Source organism: Caretta caretta, chromosome 2 (genome assembly GCF_965140235.1).
Source record: "Caretta caretta isolate rCarCar2 chromosome 2, rCarCar1.hap1, whole genome shotgun sequence".
Taxonomy (NCBI): domain Eukaryota; kingdom Metazoa; phylum Chordata; order Testudines; family Cheloniidae; genus Caretta; species Caretta caretta.
In genome coordinates, this window is record NC_134207.1 from 67144568 (window position 1) to 67169146 (window position 24579).

The 24579-nt window shown below is 40.0% G+C and overlaps 1 protein-coding gene across 6 annotated transcripts in view; it reads right to left on the reverse strand.

The window, feature by feature from the left end:
- Positions 1 to 373: 373 nt before the first annotated feature.
- Positions 374 to 24579, reverse strand: part of FAM110B (family with sequence similarity 110 member B) — a 188949-nt gene continuing 164743 nt past the window's right edge. For all 6 annotated transcript variants that reach the window (XM_075125198.1, XM_048840733.2, XM_048840737.2 and 3 more), the window contains one exon: positions 374 to 3258. In XM_075125198.1, coding sequence (XP_074981299.1) covers positions 1847 to 2959 — 1113 coding nt within the window. In that variant the 5' untranslated portion in view covers positions 2960 to 3258 and the 3' untranslated portion in view covers positions 374 to 1846. The remainder of the gene's footprint in view (positions 3259 to 24579) is intronic.

Here is a 24579-nt window from a genome sequence, read left to right on the forward strand (position 1 = left end):
AAAATAAAACCTGACTTTGTAAGCACTTTTAATACTGAAATTTATAAATATGCATTACCGAAGAAAGATTCAGAAGAAATCAGAGGTTTGTTGGGAACAGATGCAATACAAGGGAACAATAACATTGCCAGATAAGCGTGCAGTAAGAATGGAAGAAGCAGGCTAGGAGACCGGATAAACTCTTCTAGTTCTACAGAAAGATGTTTCTATAGTTACAGTTAAAAGAATTAATGTTCTGCAAAGCGGTTTTGGGGAGAAATCTTCGACTGGAACTACTATTTAACCAAGATTTACCATAGCACCACAATTAAATTACCCACTATTTTTTAAAGAAAGATTAAAAAAATCTAAAACAAAGGAAAAACACCACCAATACCTGCACCAGGAGCTATTTATTAGCATAACACTCTTCTTTTTAAAGATTTAATAACAACTGAAGTATATACAAAGTATTACAGCATTTACACAATAAAAAAGTTTCCTATTAGCTGATGAAGTATAAGGTAGTGCTGCAATGTACTTCAGAGCATGAATACAATAATAATGAAGCAGACCACTGTACTTTCAACTTCTCTGCTACCACACACCACAACTGTCGGTTGGAATGACAGTTAATTAAACCATTGGGAAGACACAGATTGTCAACAAAATTGTAACAGATTAACGTGCAGCACTAACCATCATAAGGAAGGGGGAAAAAAGCTACGTACTGTCATGTTTCTACACTTTCCTAGAGCTGTAACAAACTTTCACAGCCTTAGATATAACATATGCAAGACAACATAATCACAGTTTCTCAGATATAGTTTAGCTATCGAGTGTATTTACTTCTTAACAGGAGGCTTTATACTGATATGGCTGTGTGTTTCCATTTTTGTTCATGAACTGTTCAAACAAATCTACAAAAACTTAAAAGACAGCATGGAGTTTGTAGTCATGGTGTGCTTGACTAATAAAGGCATTCAATATCAGCTATAGAATCTAATCATTCCTGTCAAAAGTTTAAGACTAGGAATCTTTATTTAACAAGAAAAGAAACAAAGGAACAAAAACAAAACAAAAACCCAACACATCATTGAAGACATTTCTATCAGTCAACTTTCTTTGACACTTTTTAACCTCTCCATCAGTGTAACATGAAACTATTAATATTTTTACACTGAATCAAACTCAGGACTCATTTAGGCTATGAAAGGTCAAGCAGCTTTGCTAAACTACTTTCACTGTAAAAATGAGGGAACTTAGAAAATTAAAAGCATCATACCCCAAACAGTGCTTTAATAAAGGTGGATTTGCGTATTTTAACAAAGGATGCATTATTCTCTGTAGTTTAGGAACACTTTTACGTGAGCCAATAAATCCCATTCCACAGAAGATCAAGTTTCTTTGCCTATTGTTGTATGTCTAAATCTCTTATTTTGGCCAATTTTGCCTTGTCTTTTAAAAGGATTCCATTTCAATTTAAAAGCTAGTAATGTCAGTTGACAATATCTGTATTTAAGACACAAAAACGTGAGATATAAAAAAACACAAGGAACTATATAAATATGAAGAAGTTATATAATCTTTTCATGTAAACAATTTGATTATGATGAAGCCCTAATTAGATTCTGGTCTTAAACTTTTGGCAGATAATGTGTATGCTCAGCCAGGATTTGTAGTGTTATTGTTCAAGTGGAAGCCAGGTCAGTTCACATGTTGACAGGCATGCAACTTAAAAACATTGCACAACAAGCAACACAAAGAGATTTGAGAAGTGTACAAGACTTCAAGTAGACTTCACAACCCTTCACAACTGAATATTCACAAAGTTACGGTCCTTGCTTATTCTATTGTGGATTTCCTCTCACACATGGGACACTTTCTGTGACTCTCTAGCTTGCTTGATGCTATACAACCACTTGATGATTCTGGCATTTCTTTCAATTGCAGAAATGCCATATGGCACACGGTCATTGGCACTGTCATCATTTCTAAGGTCACTGTTGCTGTCCTGAGACTGTTCACAGTCTGAGCTAATCATGCTTGCACTGCGAAAGTTGAGGGATATAATATCAGAGTTAGCCCTTGCAAAATTTTCCATCCCAAGGTTTTCAAGCTCTTCAGGATCCAGTCCACAGTAGTTAAAGAATCGTTCAACATCTGCATCAACACGAAAGTATCTGTCACTTAAATCTGATTTTGATCGTTGTAGGGAGGGTCTTCGACTGACTCCACAACTGGATTCTACTGTGTCGATATCTGGGGATTTCAAGGTGGCGATGGCAGTAATTTTGGGTTTTGGAGGCAGAGGTGGGGCTGAACTACTGCAGGGTATTGCTTTTAAGGGCTTACCACTAGTTACTTTTCTAATGTCTGATGAGCTATGGGAAACGTGCAAGAAAGTCTCCGCTGACTGTTCTAAGAGCCTCCTGCTCACGTTGGAGTTGCTTTCTTGAGGGCTGCTCCGGCCCTGGGTGGGGTAGACCTTCAAAGATTCTGCAAATGAATGCCGGTTCAGCTCTGCTGAATCAGATCTGTGGGGAGGCCAGTTTCGTGAACTATGTTTGTGACCTGAACCTGAGCTGGAGCCTTCAGAGCTATTAATGATGTTTTTCAAAATCTCTAATTTTAAATTTTCTCTCTGGACACCACTCTCAGTCTTTGCATTGTTGTTGAACACTTTCAGGGTAGGGCTACCCAATGCTCGCTTGGCGGCAGGGCAAACTGGTGGCTTTGCAAGCACTGCTGGCTTTACAGGCTCTTGTTTGGCATTGATGACCTCTTGGCTCTTTACATATTTTGCTTTATCAGCTTCTAGTCTCTCCACAGCACTAAGTCTTTTTGGATTAGGCTCTGCCTGCCTGCGAAAATAGTCCGGTCCTTTGTTTAAGATGCGAAGAGGAACGGCAGATGTGAAAGTAACAGCAGGACTGACTGGTTTCACCATGCTACCTGTCTGTAGTGTTTCTGTAGGCATGTTTGGTGGTCTTTCCCCCGCAGCCGTTTTGGATTCTTCTCTGGGAGCTTCTAAATGCACGGTGTAGAAACATGTACATTAAGCACAATGAATAGCAGATGAATCTTGGAATTGGAGTGTTAGCAGCAGTGCCTCGTCTCACAGCTCATTAAATAACACTGTTTCTTTTTTAAAGGCAGCCTTTGTACAAAAAGGCCACCAGACACAAGTCCGTATTAATCTGCTCTGCTGAATCCTTTCTTCTTGCTGAAAATGTGGGAGTCTCGTTGTTTTCTTTGTGCTCAACTACAGGCAGTGATCTGAAACATAAAATAACCAACCACATGTTAGTATCAGTGTGTGACATCACAGCTATAGCAACAGAGAAATTTTGTACACTCTTTCAGTTACTGGCTGAGTTACAGCTGTGGGCAGTTCAGAGGAAACAGGCAGTCCTATCTGAAACATTCCATCAGGCCTTTGCCTAGTGGCATATGTCTTTTTGACAGAGTAAGCAAACCTGGATTAATCACTCTCTCTTCATGGATATTTTCATGCATGTATTATAATGCATTTTTAAAATAAGACTTTCACTATTAATCACAATCTAAAGTTGGGTTTAAGAACATTATAACTGAAAATCAATGAAAAACATCCATACATTTATATATTATAGTTTGCATTCACATTTCCACATCTTATGCCATTTCTCACTATCTCTTGGCTACCTTTGTGTTACTTTTCCTTTGGGCGGGGAAGGGAGGAAGGGAGGCAATGTGATGCTGTATGTATATGGGTGGAATGTGCCAATTTGGGGAGGTTATGCAGTCTCACCTAACTACAAGGTGGTTGTTGAAAGATAATTTTCCCCACTGATACTAGTGTGTTTTAAGCTAGCTAATTTATGTATATGTTTTATCTTGAAAAATAAGAACACTTTCAGGACATATTGCCCATAAAGATAAAATTTGAAAAATATCAATGTATTTTCCTTTATATTTCTTTACATTAAATGCTCAGGAAGATGAGCGCGGTTGCAAAGCTAGGAGTAAGTGGAGATCTGTAATATTTCCAAGTGCACCCAGTAGGCATTAATCCAGCATCAAATCCATAATTAAAATGTAGTCTAGCTAAAGATACAAGCTGCATTGCAAAATCTGTTATAACCTAACTCACTAAACTTTGATGATGAATTTACTTACTAAAAAGTAAATTATATCAAAGATCCTTGAGTGTCATGGCTTAGATTTGGGCAACTTAAGGAACGTATTTATGAGTTTGGAATGTGTATAACTTCTGCTTCTTAAATTTTGACGCAATTGTTCAAGTATTAAATAGAGTACTCTGGCTAACCGTGAATGAAGTTTACATTATCCAAATTATTTTAAGATTCTGTCATTTAATTTTGGTCACACCAGACCGTAAAGCCCAACCTCAATGTTGTGTCCAAGTACTTTAATAATTTTTCCCACATAAGGCACTCAGGGGCACTTACCAATGTATCTTACCAATGTTTTTCAAATCAGTGATTTGGCTAATGGAGTTTATTTGCTCTATTACTGCCCCATTGAGCCGTGCTGCCCTTTTCAATATCCCATTTCTCTTGTCATTGAAATATATATATCTATCTTAAAAAAAGAGCTTCTTCAACAGTACCAAGAAATGCACGTAAAGCCTCTCCCAGAGACGGACTGCTTTAGTATATTTTAACAGGCCATGCATTTCCATCATATTATTGATAAACTGGATTATCATCCTCCTCAGTGTTTAGTACTCAGCTGAATTACTATAGAAAGGTAAAAGATTAAAATTAAAGATACAATTATTTAAAATATTTAAAATATTCAGGAAAAGAGCAAGTATTTGTTCAAGCAGATATGATATAGACATTGAACATTCCGTCTAAACCATTCAAGGTCAAAGCAAGCAAATAAAGTATACAAATACTGTAATAAGATTATAAGAAAAAGATGAGCTCTCCCTATAAGCTTACTGTCAGATGTATTCTCCAAATACAAACTAATATATTTTGTTTGGTGATGAACCAGACACAGTTTCAGTCCAACTGAAAAGGCAGTGCAATGTTAATTAAGTCTCTCTTTCAGGGTTGTTTTATTAATCCCAGTGTTAACTCCTCAGCAGTCTGACTTCTTAACTTTCAAGACCGTATTTCAAAAAAAGAAAAGTCCTCTTCCCTCATGGAATCAAAATAGATATCAGCACTATTGTTTTGTAATTAGGAACCAGATTATCAAAGATACTGAGCACGCTTGTGTACATACAGTTGCGTGCACTTATGCATGCAAATACCTAATATGCATTCACAAATCAAGTTTGTGCATATAATCGGTTTAGAGCTTTGTTTCTATGTTTGTACAAATACCTGACCAGTATATACATAGGGTATTTGTGTGCACAAATCAGACACACACAAATTATGCAGGAACACTGGCCATAAATTTCATAAAGAATGATAATATTTTGCACTTAAAGAGTGCCTGCTATTCAATGGCTTTAAAAGCACTCAAGCAAGCAAGACCACAACCCTCAGTTCCCTCCACAGCCATTGTCATTAGGCCACTATGATCCTGCCTCAGAAGACAGTCTTCCAGCTGCATTCTCTTACCTGGGGAGCAGACCAGCACAATACTACAGAGACACAGTATTTGTGAGAAAACAAAACATCACAAGCAAGATAATTTTGGAAAATCTTAACTAGTCACAGGCTCAGAACAGTCCCAATAAAAACACCACTTAACTAGTCACAGGCTCAGAACAGCCCCAATAAAAACTGGAAAGCATGCTACACACCCAGTGCTGACTTCAAATTAGTATTAAAATATTTAAAAAGAGTACAGTATGACTCTGTGTGTGTGCAAGTAAGCAAGTATGGGAGCAAAGGGCCTGATACAAAAGCTCTTTGAAGTCAATGAAAAGGGTCTATGAAGGGAAGAAACAAAGCCAACCTTACTCTATGGTTTAAATTGTATTACTGATGTATTGTACTTAAATATCAACATAATTTAGGTTAGAAAAGTTTATTAAACCTTCAGGTCAGAGAACTAAGCCTGACACTCAGATGCAGTTACAAAAGATGGTAACTAAAATATAATAGTTTACTGAAATTATACTAACAAACACCCTAAGTACACAGCCTTTCTGGAATGTAAAAGAAATATATAAAACCAACCAAAGTTGCAAGCACTATTATTAATATGACGTTACTGCACAATTCAAGTTTACTTTCTCTTTCCCTCACACATACCACTATATTCTAAGCAAAAAGCTAACAATGGTAATTGACAAAAAGAAGAGCATTTCATTTCCCTACATCTCTGTTGTTTGCCTTGTGGAGTGTATTCTTTCCATACCACACAAGTGGTATAACCTTTAACTGTGTTTACATGGGGTTTATTTACAATAACAGTGTACACTGAAATAATGTTAAAGTTGCAGCACATCAGTAAAAAGCAAGGGGGGAAATCCTGGTCGCAGTAAAGTCAATGGGGGTTTTGCCATTGACTTCAATGGGGTCACGGTTCTATCCAAGGATAACTGCTCTTAACTCACACTGCAAGGGAGAGGGCTGGAGGGAGGCAGGAGGAAGCACAATACCAAGAGATAATAAAGATTACCAGCCTTTACTCTGTCAACCCAGATTGTCAACCTTTGCTTTGTCTTGTCTGAATTTTTAAAGGCTCAAGTCAATTTTATTTTCAATTTTTTAAAAGTACCTATCACAACCTTTAGACACATTTACATCAAATATATACATCACTCAAATTAAAAACATAACTAAACACAACTAATTGACATAAACATAGCTAACTGACGTCAGCTCAAAGGACTCAAAGAAAAAATCCCAAATCACAAAAGAGATCTCACTTCCCATGTGCCTTGTAGGTCAAACTCAGGATCCACTGGACCAAAGGGGAAAGTACATTTTAGAGCTGTGGGTCCCATTCTGAAGTGACAGTGGCTTGGGCCTGGTCTACACACACAGTTGCACTAGTTCAACTAAAGGGGTGTGGTTTAAACTGATATAGTTACCCGCTGGGTTTAACAGCTGGTTCAATTTGGTTTGATCCTGGCTTATATATGTATAACTTGTATCTGTAAGTTTATAAATATAAACTAAATATAAATGTAAGCTAGAATAAGCCAGTAAACTGATAAGTTTCTTGTAACTGTTTAATTTTTTTCAGTGTTTAAATCAATTTTAAACTGTTGCAACTTGTGTGTGCACAGAAGGGCTCAGATGATGTCTGTTGTCAGGATACAGCATAAGGAGAGAGACAATTTCTAAGATAGCTTATGACTCAAACCACAAATCAAAGTGCTGATTTTCAATTTCACCTGGAAAAAAAAAAACTATAAGGAGCACTGATGTAATATGTTCCCTGCAGTAAGAGGCGCTAAACAGTCAGGAACAGTCTACACGGATGGAAGTTTCGGAGTGGTCTTTAAGAGTTGCCTCAGAAGGACTGTATTATATTGATCCATAGTAGCGACAAAGGCTTGGATAATTGTAGCAGTTGCCTTTCAAGAGGAAAGGCTGAAATTTTGTTGACCACTGCTACCTGCCTAATGCGTTACTTAAAATAAGCACTTATTCAAGAGAGAGAACTAGCTTTTCCTGTTATAGTATTTTCTTCACAGGATTTTACCAGTGGCCCGACAGCCTCATGCCAGTTCTATTCTATTCTATTCTTACAGCTCGTGCAAATATACACATCAATTCTTGATACTGAACCTCCTTATGAAATGTTTAAAACAATTTTTGAGTCTGTATAAGAAATCAGTTTTCTAACCTGAATATCAGTTGTTGCATCCTAATATATCAAAAAGTTCCATCCAATATTATGGAATAAGGAATGAAAAACTTCAATAGAAATAAAAGTCTGGTTTAGTTTCATAAAGACTGACTTGGTTAACTCTTAACTTAAATCCAACCAAAAGGATTTTTTTATATTAAATTAAATATTTCCTTCTAAGCTGAAACTTTCCATTATCAAAAACCAGTCATCAGTTAATATTAGTTCTATTCTACTGTGCAGTTAAACCTGTGAAGTTTAGACTAGAACCCCAGCATGTTCCGAAACAGAGCTATGAACCATGTTATAAATGCCAGGATTCTAGCAAAGAAAGAGTATCCCAAAATTCTATTTACATACAAACGCCAAAAAAGTGGCTGAGCAACCTAGTACCTTTTTCATCACAAAGGCAGGATGTAAGCATATGGTTATTGTTTGACAGGAGCTAGAGTATGTCTTTGATGGAAAACCTAAAATAAGAAATATTCTTTTCTGCTGTAGAATCCTGCACTGTTCTATTTTCAACCCAACATCCATAATCTACCCTCAGTTATACCTGCTTCTGGATAAATACTTTTCTATAAAAATCTGCACAAATACTCAAGAAAGCCCAGAAACAAAACCTCCTTTTCTTCCACCTCGAGACCAAAACCATTATGAGACATGTATAGGTCCCCACATTCTTTAGAGGAATATTACGAGCTGTATTTGTAAAAGCAGTAATGGTAATCAAGTCTGTTTTCTCTATGCCCCTATACTGCTCAGAACAGAATTCACTGAGGAATAATTCAGACTGTCATTTTAAAAAGTAAAAAGGTTTACTAATGTGACTTTTTTGTAACTACAGCTCTTTGTGAAGATTTCTATCTCAGTATATGTTTGATTAGAATGATTCACTAAAAACTCTGCAGGGGCTTGGAAACATTTCCTCCTCAGTCACACACCTGCAGACTACATTTATTTCTATGGCAATGACTGATAAATATTGTAATAGGTAGATGCATTTTATATACATGTGTAGTACTTCTTTCAAACAAACAAACTTTCAGAGATTGCATGAAACTTTTGCCGGATGAATTAAGCTTCACTATAAGTATCAAAACTGTATACATTTAAAAAAAACCTCTCCTGTTAATTAAACCTCTGATATTAATAGGGAAAGAAATGTTAAATCTAACTAATTTTTTCATCGTTTATGCTGTGTATTTACCCATTGCACTTTTCTTAGCACAAACAATGTTTACTAGGCTATTTTCAGTTAGTTTTTACTTGGGGTTTTCATGCACTTGAACATTTTTGCAGTGCTGTTTTTTTGTTGGGGGTTTGTTGTTATTTCTTACATAAAATGCCACGCACAGCGTGCATTATATATTATAGTTATTATTATTTGTATTACCATAGCACCAGTAATTGGGGCACTAGCCTAGGACTTGGGAGACCTGGGCTTAATTCCCTGCTCTGCCACAAACTTCCTGTATTAGCTTGGCCAAGGCACCTAATTCCACTGTACTTCAGTTCTCAATCTGTAAAATGTGGATAATACTACTTCCTTGCTTCACAGGGGTGTTGTGAGGATAAATATATTAAAGATCATGACGTGCTCTGAAATCTACTGATGAAAAGCGCTTTTTAAGAAATAGGTATAATTATTATTAAAGACTGTACCGTGAGATGTTGTTATGAAAGAATCTTCAAGACTTCGACACAGCCTGGGTGTGAGGACCTGGAGAGATATCTGAGTCAAAGCTGACACACAGATTACGAGCCTGAGTGATAAGCAGGATGGTGGTGTTGTGCACAGTAATTGAGAAAGGAGGGCTTATGGGGAAAGATTAGGAGATATGGTTTAGCTAGGCTGAGCTGACAACTAGACATCCACAAGAGAGGTCAGAGACAGGTTGAGATTTTATTTTGGACAGAAGGAGGCAGGTCTGAAGCAGACAGGCCTGAGTCGTCAGCAGTTGTTGAATTTGTGTTTAAAGATGAGATCACTCAGAGATATGGTGTAGAGCCGTGATTCTCAACCCCCGGCCCGCATGCACCCCAATTAGCACACGCTTGCGGCCCAGCTCAGCTGTGTGTTAAAGGCTGGCCTGCATGGCGGGTCCGGGTTCCCAGCTGCCCAGTGCGGTGGGGTCTGGGCTGCCCTGCCACCTAGTGCAGCATGGTTGGGGGTCTGGGGTCAAGGCTGCTGGACGGCTCCAAAGGGTTGGTGGTCTGGGGTCCAGGGCTGCCGGCCGGTCCCACAGGGTTCGGGGCTACCACCCGGCCCCACAAGCTCCAGGGTCTGAGGCTGCCACTCAGCCCCCCAAGCTCTGGAGCGGCCACTCAGTGCGGTGGGGATCTGGGGCTGCCACCTGGCCCCACAAGCTCCAGGGTCTGGGCTGCCACTGCCCTGCCACTCGGCCCCTGCAGCCCAGGTAACACAATGATAAATAAGTTGAGAACCACTGGTGTAGAGGGGCAGAGAAAAGGGGACCAAGGACAGTCCTGTCAGACCCCCGAAAGAAAGCTGGAGGGCAGATGAGGAGGAGCCTGAAGAAGTGATTTAAAAAGTAGAAGGTGTCTCAGTTAGGACATGACTTCAAGAAAAAGAGCATGGTCAACAGTGTCAAAGGTGCTGACAGGTCAAGGAGGATGAGGTCAATAGAGACGATTGCAAGAGCGGTTTCAGTGGAATGCAATGGATGGAAGGTGATTGGAGGGGGTCAAGGATGGAACTGGAAGAGAGGAGTTCCAGAGAGTAGTTGTAGAAAGTGTGTGTCACAGTTTCAGGGTAACTGTACCTGTATTCACCCTTTGTAATCCACTCCAGGAGTTCCCAGTCAAGTCTCAGGTCTCCAGCCCTCAACTGTCACTGGGCAGGACTCCCTTCTGACCAGGGAAGGGTAATGCAAAGGACCGTCCCAATACCTGATTTTTTGCCCTGAGAGGAGAGGGGAACCTTTGTCTGTGAATTATTTATTCCCAAGATGAAAAGGCTCAAACAGCATAAAGGACTAACTCACAGATCCATGAGTGTTCTTGTTCTGAGCAAAAAGGGGTTATACACTTGTAACCATAGTGGAGTTTGAAGGATTGTTCACTGGCCAGAGCCTTGGTTGGAGATGGGGTGATCTCTGATAAACTGATTATCATGCAGGAAGGCTCTTTTTATTGTTTTCAATGTTTTCTCTATAATACTTTTGCCTTAAGAATAATTACATGCTTAGAAAGACCTGGGTGGTAACAACTGTGGCAATTACACTATTTGCCATCTCTAAGGAGAAAAGAAAAGCAGGCCTGCTTAGGCCGTCTGACTTTGCTGAGGAAGTCATACAGTGCAGGCAGGGAGCTTGTCAGTCTGGAAATACCCCAGTCAGAAGGGAGAGAGGGGCAGGTCTCTGCCCAACAGAAGTGATGGCCAGGGAGCTGGAAGCCAGAGAGTGGGTGCTCTTGCTAGACCTTGGAAGGGAAGTAGAGGTGCAGTTGCCCTGAACTGTGACAGTGTGTTCAATGAGCTTAGAGCTGAAAGGCAGAAGGCAGATGGGGCAGTAGCTGGAGAGGCAAGTGGGGTCAAGATGTTACACAGCTTCTAAATTAATAAAACATTTTCAGATTGATTTACATTAATAAAAAAATCTAATTGTGAACAAATTTTCTAAAACTTTTCTTTTTAAAAAAAGTCTAAATTGGCATCTTTAGACCTAAACCTCTTGACCTTTTAAGTCTAGGGCCTCACCCTGTTCTCTGCTAAGTAAACAGTGTTGCTTGAACTAAAGTGTGCAGGATGAGGCATTAAGTTTGTATAGTCTTTAAAATTCAAAAGATTTTATGTAGATGCCTGGAGGTACAGAGATTGATGGTGGGAATTAGAAAATGTACGTGTGTGAATAGTACAGTATATACTACTGTGTGCACACATATAGTAAACGGTATAGTTAGTATAAAATAGCGATCTTGAAATAAAACTAGGAGTCTAAATTTTCTAAGGTCATTAGTGTTTTGAGGTGCCTCCCTTTCTGGCTGCCAAACTTGAGATACTTAAAGGGGGCTGATTTTCAGAATACTAGACCCTGTTAAGTTGTTTCATGTTGGTCACCGAAAAGTACTAGTCACAGCTGAAAATTTTGGTCAGGATATGTGAAAAATACTTGTATTGGCCTCTGTTTTGCTGCTACTGAAATTTAATGGGCGTTTGTTAGTAAAGAGAGGATCTAGCACTTCATCTATAGTATAATGACAAATCACACATTAACCACTTCATGTATGTTTTAGTAGTTTGTAGCCACAGCAGAATAATAATAGGCTATACTACAAATACATCACGGAGCATTCACGTGATTCATCACATTCATGTGAAGACTATGGGGTTGTAATAAGCCTCGTACAAATACCTATGTAATCACTTGAAAATATCAGCATCAGGAAACTGTATTAAAAAAAGCCTTAAATCTGATCTGACTCCCAAAGCAAGTCCAATTCAATACCCAGAGGATTTTTTTCCATTAATGACCTCCAGGATAGAGACTGGATACTAAAATGGAAAGCTGGCTTTAGAACAAAGCAGGTATGACTGTCAAATCCTGAGGACTAAATACCTTTCCTTATGCCTAAAGACACGGATGTAATTATGATGGAATTTTTCTTCCTGCAATAACTTTTTTGATCTATGAGTACAGTAGAACCTCAGAGTTACAAACACCTCAGGAATAGAGGTTGGTTACAACTCTGAAATGTTCATAACTCTGTGTCTTAAATATAAAGGGAAGGGTAAACACCTTTAAAATCCCTCCTGGACAGAGGAAAAACCCTTTCACCTGTAAAGGATTAAGAAGCTAGGATAACCTTGCTGGCACCTGACCAAAATGACCAATGAGTAGACAAGATACTTTCAAAAGCTGGGGGGAGGGAGAAACAAAGCCTCTCTCTCTGTCTGTGTGATGCTTTTGCTGGGGACAGAACAGAAATGGAATCTTAGAACTTAGTAAGTAATCTAGCTAGATATGTGTTAGATTCTGATTTCTTTAAATGGCTGAGAAAATAAGCTGTACTGAATGGGATGTATATTCCTGTTTTTGTGTCTTTTTGTAACTTAAGGTTTTGCCTAGAGGGATTCTCTATGTTTTGAATCTGATTGCCCTGTAAGGTATTTACCATCCTGATTTTAAGAGGTGATTCTTTTTGCTGTTTCTTCTATTAAAATGTTTCTTTTCAAGAACTGAATGCTTTTTTCATTGTTCTAAGATCCAAGGGTTTGGGTCTGTGTTCACCTATGCAAATTGGTGAGGATATTTATCAAACCTTCCCCAGGAAAGGGGGTGTAAGGTTTGGGAGGATTTTGGGAGGAAAGACGTTTCCAAACGGGCTCTTTCCCAGTTATATACCTGTTAGACGTTTGGTGGTGGCAGCGAAAGTCCAAGGGCAAAAGGTAAAATAGTTTGTACCTTGGGGAAGTTTTAACCTAAGCTGGTAAAAGTAAGCTTAGGAGGTTTTCATGCAGGTCCCCACATCTGTACCCTAGAGTTCAGAGTGGGGAAGGAACCTTGACACTCTGACAAAATGTTATGGTTGTTCTTTCAAAAGTTTACAACTGAACATTGACTTAATACAGCTTTGAAACTACTGTGCAGAAGAAAAATGCTGCTTTCCCTTTATTTTTAGTAGTTTACATTTAACACAGTACTGTAGTGTATTTGCTTATTTTGTTTGTTTGTTTGTGCTGCTGCCTGATTGCATACTTCCACTTCCAAATGAAGTGTGTGGTTGACTGGTCAGTTCGTAATTCTGATGTTCTTAACTCTGAGGTTCTACTGTAACTGTCTTTTGTTCAAATAAAATATTGCACAATTGCAAATCAGTAATATTGTAACAATTTGATATTGTACCTGTATTATCTCCGAATATTGTACTTTATGCTTATGCTTGTTTACATGTCAGTAGACTGACTTTTCTCCTGTTCACAGCTTTCAGACTGTACTAGTGTCTGAGCTCTGGAAACAGCCAGTTCTCTTGCCGCGTTTCCTTTGCAAGTGAGAATAACAGGAACTATTCCCTAGTATTACCCTTCATATTGTGATTGTGTATGAGGATCGTGCAATAACACAAATTGTTTCACAGGGTTCTTAACATACATGAATCTGGAAAATATAAGCCCATTTGAAAGGGAATGCCAGCTTTTCCCACTTCATTTCAGTTATGACAAAGCAAGATACAATATGACCTAATCAAAGCAAATCAGTCTCCTTCATAAAATATACTTGACACTTTACTATTTTACTTTACCTTCCATCTCTACAGATCGGGGTCGGCAACCTATGGCACACGTGCCAAAGACGGCACGTGAGCCAACTTTTAATGGCACGCTGCTGCCTGCCGGGTCCCGGCCGCCGGCCCCGCTCAGCCCACTGCCGGCCTAGGTGAACGGCTAGCAGCGGGCTGAGCGGGCCGGCAGCGTAAGATCAGCATTTTAATTTAATTTTAAATGAAGCTTCTTAAACATTTTGAAAACCTTGTTTACTTTACATACAACAATAGTTTAGTTATATAATATATAGACTTATAGTGAGAGACCTTCTAAAAACATTAAAATGCATTACTGGCATGCAAAACCTTAAAGTGAATAAATAAAGACTCGGTACACCACTTCTGAAAGGTTGATAACCCCTGCTATAGATCATACAGGTCTCTGGATGCTCTCAGCATTTATCCTCACCTCTTTCTGTCAAGGGCAAATTTTCCCTGCTGATGGTGATTCACATTAAATGCTCTTAGCTCTTGTTCAGTGTTATCCCTCTATCTTCTCCTTGGTCAGTCATGAGGCTGGACATCATAAGAATGTCCTTACAAGAGACATTTAACTGGTCTGCCTTCCATTGTTCTAACTACATGTCCTGCCCTCCATAACCCTCTAGAACTCACAACCAACTTGAAGACAATCAATAATCCTACAGAATTCTACATTACAAGTTACAGATTCATATTACTTGACAAAGCCAAAATACATTGTAGCCCATATATGTATTTTAAATATTACTTGCCTTTTCAGAAACCTTTAGCTCTCTTGCCTCAGAATGTGGCCTATTCAAGTAAATGGACCAACATGACCCTTTATTGATACTACAATTCTTCTATTATTTTTACACTGAAGCCTACCCAAAGTCAAGGCTGTGGTGAGTACTCCAGCATATTCAATTCAAACAAAGTGGGAGGCAGTGCAGGAAAGGAACAGATAGTTTGAGATATTCCCACCCCAAAGAAGACAGCAACAGGAGGAGAAAGATACGCAAGATGAAAATGAGGGAGGCAAAAGGGAAGGATAAATGGAAGCGTAGGAAAAAAGAGGAGAGGCAAAGTGGATGAAAAAAGAATAAAGGGAAAAAGGAGTCAGGAGAAAGGAGGCACTGGGAAACAGGACATATGAACAGAAAAAGAATACACAAGAGTGGGGAGAAATGAAAGGAAAGGGAATAGGCGGATGAAAAACAGAGAGGGATGGGGGCCATTCACAGAGACTGTGGGGAGGGAAGGAGGAGTGGAAGCTACAGGAACAAAACAGAAGATGCTAACAAGAAGAGAATACAGAAAAACAGAATACAGAGGAAAATGGAAATAGGCATGAGTGGCAGATCCATTTCTAGAAGGAAAAAAAAAAAAGGATGGAGGAAATCAAGTCAACCGGGAACTGCTTGCTGTCAATCAGGCAAGAGAGAACAGAATTGCTGTACAGTCTAGAGCAAATCCAGTTTTCCCTTTGACATCACTTCTTCCTCTTGCTTACCTTCCCAATTTAATTTGGAATCTGCTGCAATACCAATACATGTAAGTGCTCTGCCCACAGACCCTCCTGAAACTTCAAGTGCATCCAACCCCTTATCCTCAGAAATCCACCAATTAGAAAGGTGATTTAGATTAAAGAATGCTAAGCAGTTTGTCTATCTGCTGATATGGCCCCCAGAATTCTGTATCTGAGCACCTCACAATCATTCATGTATTTACCTGCATATCACCCCTGTGAGGCAGGCAAGTACCATTATCCCCATTTTACAGATGGGGAACTGAGGCACAGAGAGACTACATAACTTGACTAGGTCACATTGGAAGTCTATGGCAGAACCAAAAAACAGATTCAGTCTTCTGAGCCCCTGATTAGTGCCTTGAGCGTAAGACCATCCTTCCTTAAAAGATAAATATTGCCAAGTTCTTAATAGACGATTCTAGAGAAAATGATCCTCCAAATTCGTAGTACAAGTCTTGATGGCAGAATCTTTTCAGGAATCTTTGCAGTGTGGTGTAGAGGATAAGACAGTGGACTATGAGTCAAGAAACCCTGGATTCTGCCACTGCCTTATGTGCAAATTCACCTCTCTGTGCCTGTTTCCCTTCCCACCCACTGTGTGTTTTGTCTATTTAGACTCTATGTAAAGTCTTTAGGCTAGGAACTGTCTTTGACTACAGGCTTGTCTACACTACTAATTTAGGTCGATCTACAGCCACCACTAATTCAATTTAAGCTGCTGTTGGTGTCCACACTACCCTCCTTCTGACAGCAGAGCACATCCTCACCAGGAGTGCTTGCACTGACCGAAGTGAGACATTATGGGGCACTGACAGCTACGCAGGGCTCACAGCTGGAGTCCCCCATCTGCCCCGGGGTAACAGCCCCAGCTGTGAGCCCTGTGAGGGTTCAATTTCACAGCACAGAGCCTATCAGCAGTTGACATTCTTGTCAATTTCACACTGCTATTATCTATGCTCAGAGCAGCCCCACTCTGGGAGCTCCATGGGGAGCCTGAAGCCCAGGTTCTCAGTGCCCAGAAGCTGGGCTTGGAGCAGGGAGCCCAGACAGCAGCCCAGCTAGGAGCGGAGAGCCAGTGGGAAGCAGGACTCCCAGAAGGGAGTGGACAGCCCAGGCAGCAGCCTGCTGGAAGCAAGTAGCCAGGAGGGCACCACCCACCTGCCCTGGGATGACAGCCCAAATTGTGAGCCAGGTGCAGGATTCACAGAAGGGAACCTAATAGCTTTTCTTGTCAATTTCACAGCTCCAGCACAGAGCTGTGAAATTGACAAGAATTTTAGCCAACAGCCAATATAAGTGATGCAATGTCTACATAGACACTACGTCACTCTAACTACACCAACGTGGAGGTGGAGTTGTTATGTCGGTGTAGTACGGCACTTACATCAGCAGGAGCAAGCCTGTAGTGTAGGCACTGACATAGTTAGGTCAACATAAGCTGCCCTACCTTGATCTGACTCTGCATTATAGACCAAACCTATGTGCCTGATCTCTAGACACAACTGTCATACTAATTACTAACCACTGCTGGTTGTGGCTCCATAGCGAAGTTTGAGTTCCATTTTGCACTTAAAGCTGGGATTCAGCATCTTGTTTATGTATGAAACACACATGTCTTCCCCAAACTTACAGCACTCCATGTGCTTTGTATGAGAACTGATTAAAGAAGGAATTATCTGAGAATACATAAATAAATCCAATACAAGACACCAAGAAGGGGAAAAGCATGGAAAATGTGTGTTTTTAACTCTGAATTGCCTGGGTTTGTAATGATTGGTTTTGAGATAATTACATCTTTGGACTTAATTTTTACCTGTAAATTACTGATATGTACTCTCAACCGTAACAACTTTTTGCCTTGGAATAAACAACAAACAGTTGCCAACTGAAGTGCACATGTTATATAGCTTCACCTTCAAGAACTGAATTTGGTGACTGGAAACAGATGAAAAGAATGCCTTCTACTAAATGAACTAAATTTGAATACCAGTGAAGCGTGTTACAGATTCCATTGTTTTGTGATATATGATGTATTAACACTGATTATTATTTATTTTTATAGCATCTTTACACACGAAAAACATCAAAAGTGCTTCATATCTGACTGCAGTTTATAATCCAGATATAATGTATAAATTGGATTACACAAGCTCTACTCACGAGCTATTTATGAAGACAGAAGTACATTCCCATTGAATTGTAGATTCTTTGGTATAAAGCAGCTTGTGTTTCCCTTCCTTACACTCTGGTTTCAGCTGTTTTCCCTATATCAGCTAACAGTAAGCTACTTCTTTTGTTACACTTCTTTCTTCCGTCAATGATTTCTAGAGAGAGAAGATACTGTATTTTTTCTTTTAATAGCTTTAATGATGGAAAAAAGGATTTTAAACTTTAATATATTTGACCTGCCAGAACCCTAAACACAACATCAAAGTGCTGTGGTTAGACTCAAAGATGTTGAAGGCTTCCTCTGTGTTTGAGGGTATAACTAGTAAAATATATACATAACTGAAGACTCTAGATGTTTCAGGCTGAAAGGGCTTGCTTGGAAAGAGCACTTTTTTTCACAGGTTATCACAGCTAGCTGATTCGAAGTCCTTTTTCTACTAGAGACAGCAACAAGATAAAGTACAGACGTTGCACAAAAACAAACAAACAAAATCGAATAAAGAAAACCCTACTGGATTATTCCATGAGAGGATTCTGTCAGCATGATACATCTCCAACTATTTGATTGAGGACACCAAGAAATGAACCTCCACTTTCCTCACTGGAACCTTCTTTCTGAAGCATAAAGATTAAACATATACAAACCCAACCAACACCATCTGAAGGTCAAAGAAAAATTGCCGTTATCATTAGAACAGGTTTCTCAAAGATATAGGGCAAGAGATCAGAAAAAGCCTGTTGGAATCATATACCTTAACACAAAAGAGTACATGTAAAAATACAGTGCCAAATGCTGGCCTCCTTCTTGGTATGGGGATTACAAACCCTACTAGGGTAACTGTCTTCATGAAAGGAAGAAAGATCAGACAACACAAAAAACAGAAATACAGCAGCCACCTATAGGAATGATGTAAGAAATTGAAAAATGCAAAGGTACTTTTTAACATGGTTAAATAATTCCCTGATGTAAGAGAACACAGGGACACAACATTAACATGAGCTAAGACATCACACGCTACTGCAGAGGAAGAAGGAAGAACAGAGAAACCATGCAAAGAACCAAGAAATATTTCTAACTACTTTAGCAGATAAATGATAGAAGCAAGCTGGCTGTACACTGAAGAAACTATGGACTGTATATCGTAAGACATTTGGGAAGCCCCAGAACTTGGTCTTAATCCCTTCTATGCCATCTGCAATGTTGAGCCTAAACAGTGTTATACATTTATTCAAAACAAAACAAATAGAGCTATATTTTCAAAAGTATTCAAGCTATGCACTAAGCCATTGTGTCACGCACAACTGCACATTCAAACAAATGTAAACATTTTCATAAGTAAAAATATAAAAAAAACAAGCTTCCAACAACTTTCTCCTATTTCTAGATGATGAGAGAAAAAAATCAGCGTTCCTTTTCAGAGTAGCAGATGTGTTAGTCCGTATTTGCAGAAAGAAAAGGAGGACTTGTGGCACCTTAGAGACTAACAAATTTATTTGAGCATAAGCTTTCGTTAGCTACAGCTCACTTCATCGGATGCACTCAGTGGAAAATACAGTGGGGAGATTTATATACATAGAGAACATGAAACAATGGGTGTTACCATACACACTGTAAGGAGAGTGATCACTTAAGGTGAGCTATTACCAGCAGGAGAGCGGGAGGGAAAAAACCTTTTGTAGTTCCTTTTAAAACTACTACATTGATTCCACCCCAGAGTAGCCCAATGGTTAGGGGTATACACCTTGGATGTGGGAAACCCAGGTTCAAGTCTCTGCTCTGCCTGGTTCAGGCTAGGCCTCTTTCTCTTTAGGGGAAGGGATAGCTCAGTGGTTTGAGCATTGGCCTGCTAAACCCTGAGTTGTGAGTTCAATCCTTGAGGGGGCTATTTAGGGATCTGGGGCAAAAATTGGTCCTGCTTTGAGTAGGGGGGTGGACTAGATGACTTCCTGAGGTCCCTTCCAACCCTGATATTCTATGATTCAGCTTTCCTAGTCACTGACCCCAGAGTCATCTACTTCAGCAGCATTTTCCAAGGGCATTTCAACAAATTTTTCAAAATTAATGAATGTTCATATGAGTTGTTTCAAGGTAGTCCTAAGCATATTTTATGATAAAAACAGTACATCATATATGGTAGATTTCTATAAGCCAGGGATTGGCAACCTTTAGCACATGGCCCATCAGGGAAAGCCACTGGCGTGCCGGGACGTTTACCTGTAGCGTCCACAGGTTCGGCCGATCGCAGCTCTCACTGGTTGTGATTCACTGTTCCAGGCCAATGGGGGCTGTGGGAAGCGGCGGCCAGCACATCCCTTGGCCGGTGCCGCTTCCCGCAGCCCCCATTGGCCTGGAATGGCGAACCGCGGCCAGTGGGAGCTGCGATCGGCCGAACCTGCAGACACTACAGGTAAACAAACCGGCCCGGCCCGCCAGGAGCTTTCTCTGACAGGCCGCCTGCCAAAGGCGGCTGATCCCTATTATAAGCCTTCCACATCTGGAACTCGGAGTCAAGTCAATGGCATTTGAGAGTGAAGAAGTCTTCCAAGTTCAGTCCCACAGAGCAAGCATGGCAATCCTTTTTTTACAAAAAGCTTTCTCTTATTGATGTAGCCCCGTTATGGTACTGATACAGTGCTAGGACACAATTCTGCTTTCACTGAAGTTAATGAGAGTTTTGCCACTGAGTTTACCTCCTAGAGCAGGATGGAGGACTAGAACTTATTTACACAGCAAGTTACTGTGCTGAAAGCTAGGGCACGGATCTACAGCACACCAGCTTGCCATGCAGTAATGCCTCATGTGAACACTACTACAGCTCAGTGAAAGTGCAGTACGCTAGAAAGTTTCCAAATTTAAGAAATGAGATCAGAAGAACTTTTCAAATTCTTCTAGGACTATTACGAAAGTATATATTTACTTTTCATAATATATTTGTACTGAGTATTGGGAGATGCATCATGAAGCAGCGTCTGAGAGATAAGTAGTAGGAATTTTTGAAAAAAAGATTGAAATTTGGAATTTCAGTAACAAACAAAACAAACCTTGAACCTTTTTTGACCGGCTTTAAATTTTAGACATTGATATTTATACCATAACATTTGTCTTGTAACATATTACTCTCACGGCCAGACAATTACTGAACATTTCACTTTGCATTCAATACTTTTTCACCTTTCCCTACTCCTGGGGGAATTTTGTGCCAAAAAATAAAAAATTCTGCAACAAAATATTAAAAATTCTGTGCAAAATTTTCTCAAATTCTCCAAAATTCTGCATATTTTATTTGTCAAAATAACACAATATAATCATAACAGTTTCAATTATTTTTGGTCATTTATTTCAAAATACCTGTCAGCAAACAAGTCTGTAACAATACAGACAACAAAAAAGATTCAGGAAATGTTTTTTGACAAATAGATTCCTTACTAGACATATTAATACACAACTCTGAGTAACAATTCATTTAAACTACAATACAGAACCGTATTTCCCGCACCCCTCAGAAGCAGTGCAAAGCTTGGGGGAGTCAGGGGTAATGGAGGAGCTGAGGGAGAGGGAAGTCTTTGCTGGGAAGGAGCCTGGGTGTGAACTTGGTGGGATGTTTGGTATGGATGGGAAAAGTATGGAACAGGTGTTTTTTGGGGGGGCGGAGGGATTGTTAGGGAGCAATGCAGACCCTGGCTGACTCCTGGCCGACTCCTGGCCTCTCCCATTCAGTCAGGCCCATCTGCCCCTGTCCCCATGTGTCCCGGCACCCCCACTCAGACACCCACTGCCCACATCCCCATGTGGCCCTGAGCCCCCTCCCCCTATGTGTCTCTGTGCCCCCTTCAGCCACTCCTCTGTCCCTATGTGTCCCTGCATCGCCTCCCCTGTCACCATGTGGCTCTACGCCTCCACTCCCATTCAGCCCTGCCCCAGTCTGTCTTCCCCCATTAGACCTTATGAGCTCCTGACCCACCCCAGCTGCCCCACACTGTCTCCTGACCTGGCCCGACAGGTGCTATGAAGAAAGCAGGCTCTTTCTTCTTTCCTAGCTGGCTGGGAGCTTCTGCTCTGTTCTATCACCACAGAGCCCTCTAGTGGGAAAAAGGAAGAACTGCGGCAACTTTCCAGCCAAAGTTATTTTCTGCTGGGGCTGTCGGGGAGGCTGCTCTGTTCTAGTGCCACAGCACCTTCTGGTGGGCAAAATGCGGAACTGCAAGAACTTTCCAGCAGCAGCTTTTTTCTGCTTAAAGAATTAAAAATATTTGTGGCTCATTAATTATGCACACAGAGGTGCAGAATTCCCAAAGGAGTACCTTCCCCCTTCAACAGTAGAGATCATTATTTGAACTGGAAAAGTTCTCGTGAATCTGATTTTATGTCTACCGATGACTTTTTAAAATATCTTCAGACTTTATAGGACATATAGAATGCCACCATATTGTATTTAAAAATTATGGATAAGATTTCCCTTCATTCAATATATTTGTACACAACAATTTGGAAAAAAGTAATCAGTACATTTGTAGTATATTGCTATTACACAAATGTTTTAAATGTGAATTCTTAAAACAAATAAATACTAACTAATAACTATCATCATCCTTATTGTGTAGCTAGGTTAAAAAAGCAACAGCGAACGATGAGTTGTCCTTACTTAGCAGATATGGCTCTCTATCTGTATTTCAATTTTGACTGGTTATTTCACTGGCAATTTCCCCCCCTTGATTTTGACTTCTGTTAGCACAGCAGATACATTAGAACTATGGAAGAGCAAGCTGGATTCTATTCTGGTTTATACATCAGTCCGCAGAATTGTTAACTAAGGGAATGACTCAAGTAAAGGAATGAAAAGTCCTTACATTTTTCTGCTATACCCACCCACAATTTGAGAAATATACCCAACACCTACCAACCTGAAGACTAAATGCACTGGCTAGAGAGAAAATTTCTGTGCACCACACCAAGAGTAGACCCTGAAAGTCAGCCCAATCACTAGCCATTTTGAGGAATAAAGCAGTTGGGGACGGATCCACAAAAGGACTTTGGTTTTGCAATGCCTTTTAGGTGCCTAGAAAATCACTGGGATTCACAAAACCCAAGTTAGGCATATAGGCTCCCTATAACAATGCGGCTGGGGGTGGGGGAGGCCTCTATCTTTGCTTGTAATCCACAGCTGAGAACCCCTTTTCTGGAGTTAGGCAGCTTAGGTGTCTAAACCATTTTTTGCGAGAATGAGTTAGGCAGGTGTCTAACTCCAAACAAAACAATCAGGAGGAAGAAGAGGAGAACCTCTCTTATAATCTTTAGCCCAGTGATTATGGCACTCACCCCAGATCTGGGAGATCCTGGTTCTATTTCCCGCTCTGCCTGAGGAGGAGTTTGAACAGGGACCTCCCACCTCTCAGGTGAGTGTCCTGTCCCCTGGACTTACAGAGTGATTTTCACTCTCTCTCTCTCTGGCTCAATTAATATTAAATTATTTATTAAAGTGGAATAGCTTCAACAAAAGAGATGGAGATAAACCCATATCAGAATACTCAGTCCACTGGTTACCCCATCCTCCATGTCTGTACACTCCTCTCATGTGAATGGCTTTAGATTCTCCCTCTGCCGCAAGCCACAGCTTTCCACAGAAGTAACGTGAAACCGGCTTGAGTTTTGTCAGTTTCACAGTTACCCACAAAGTTCTGAACATCCACAATGAAAAGACTGGTCAGTCTACAAGCAGCAGCAGTGACAGTGGAGCTAATGATCTGCAGACTTAGTAAAGAGCACTGCATTAATTAACACAGGGCTCACACTGGAAAGCATACTTAACTAGAAGGGTGAGAAAGGTTTAGGCAAGAAGCTGTTGTCACTCATCAAGGGAAGTTTCCTCCTTGCTACAGACAAATAGATTGAGTCATATATACCTGGAATAAATATATAACATATCATATATTTAAATCTATTTTTAAATAATTTACAATAAAGTAATATGCAAAATTAACTTGTGGCAAGTTATGGCAATATTTCTTCAAAATATGTAACACTTTTGCTAGATCACTACCCCAAAGAGCAAAAGGGACCTAGAAGGAATACAGATTTATGACGGGATTGTCAACGTGAACTATAACAATGAAGATGTTCTTATATAATGAACAGCGGTAGATATATTTGCAAGATCTGTATCCTATTGAATCTCCTAAAATGAAAGACTGAGGTCACGGTAACAGAAAACACAAGTATTGCCCATGAGATTGTGGCCTTGTTGTCTGTGGATTGTTGCAATCGTCTAGCTCCATGACAAACAAACTGTGCCAATTCTCAAGGGTTCCTTTAGAGCATATGAAGTAAACTGTGAAATTGCTAGAAAAGGTCATGTCACAAGGGATTCACCAACCTTGGGTTGGGTCCCAGGATAACAATGACTGAGAAAGGTATACAAATAGAGAGAAGCAAATCAATGTTCCATGGAGCCTTTAATCATGTTGCTGGTGTCTAATGTCTATGATATGGAGCAAAAGACCAATAATTCTGTTCAGTGACTGTGAAAGAAACATACACTGCAGATGGAGCTAGCAGGCAAAGCTGATACAGGAACAAGGAGTTAGCAATATGGTTGTTGGGTATGAAAGATTTAAAAATTATCAAGGAAGTTGGTTTAATTATTCTTTGTTGCACAATATTTATAGTATTACACACGCATAGTTTTACTGTTAAGGCTTTAAATGCTACTCCAACACAGGAAGTGCATTTTCTAAACCAATAACACCCCTAAAAATACTCTTCATTCTCTGTACGGCATATGTGGGGCAAGCTGTGGCTTTTGGGGTGCTGGTTTTTGTTTGTGTGTGCAGCTAGGCAAAGATCTTTGAGCCCTCCCCCATCCAGCACACCTATGCCCAGGCCA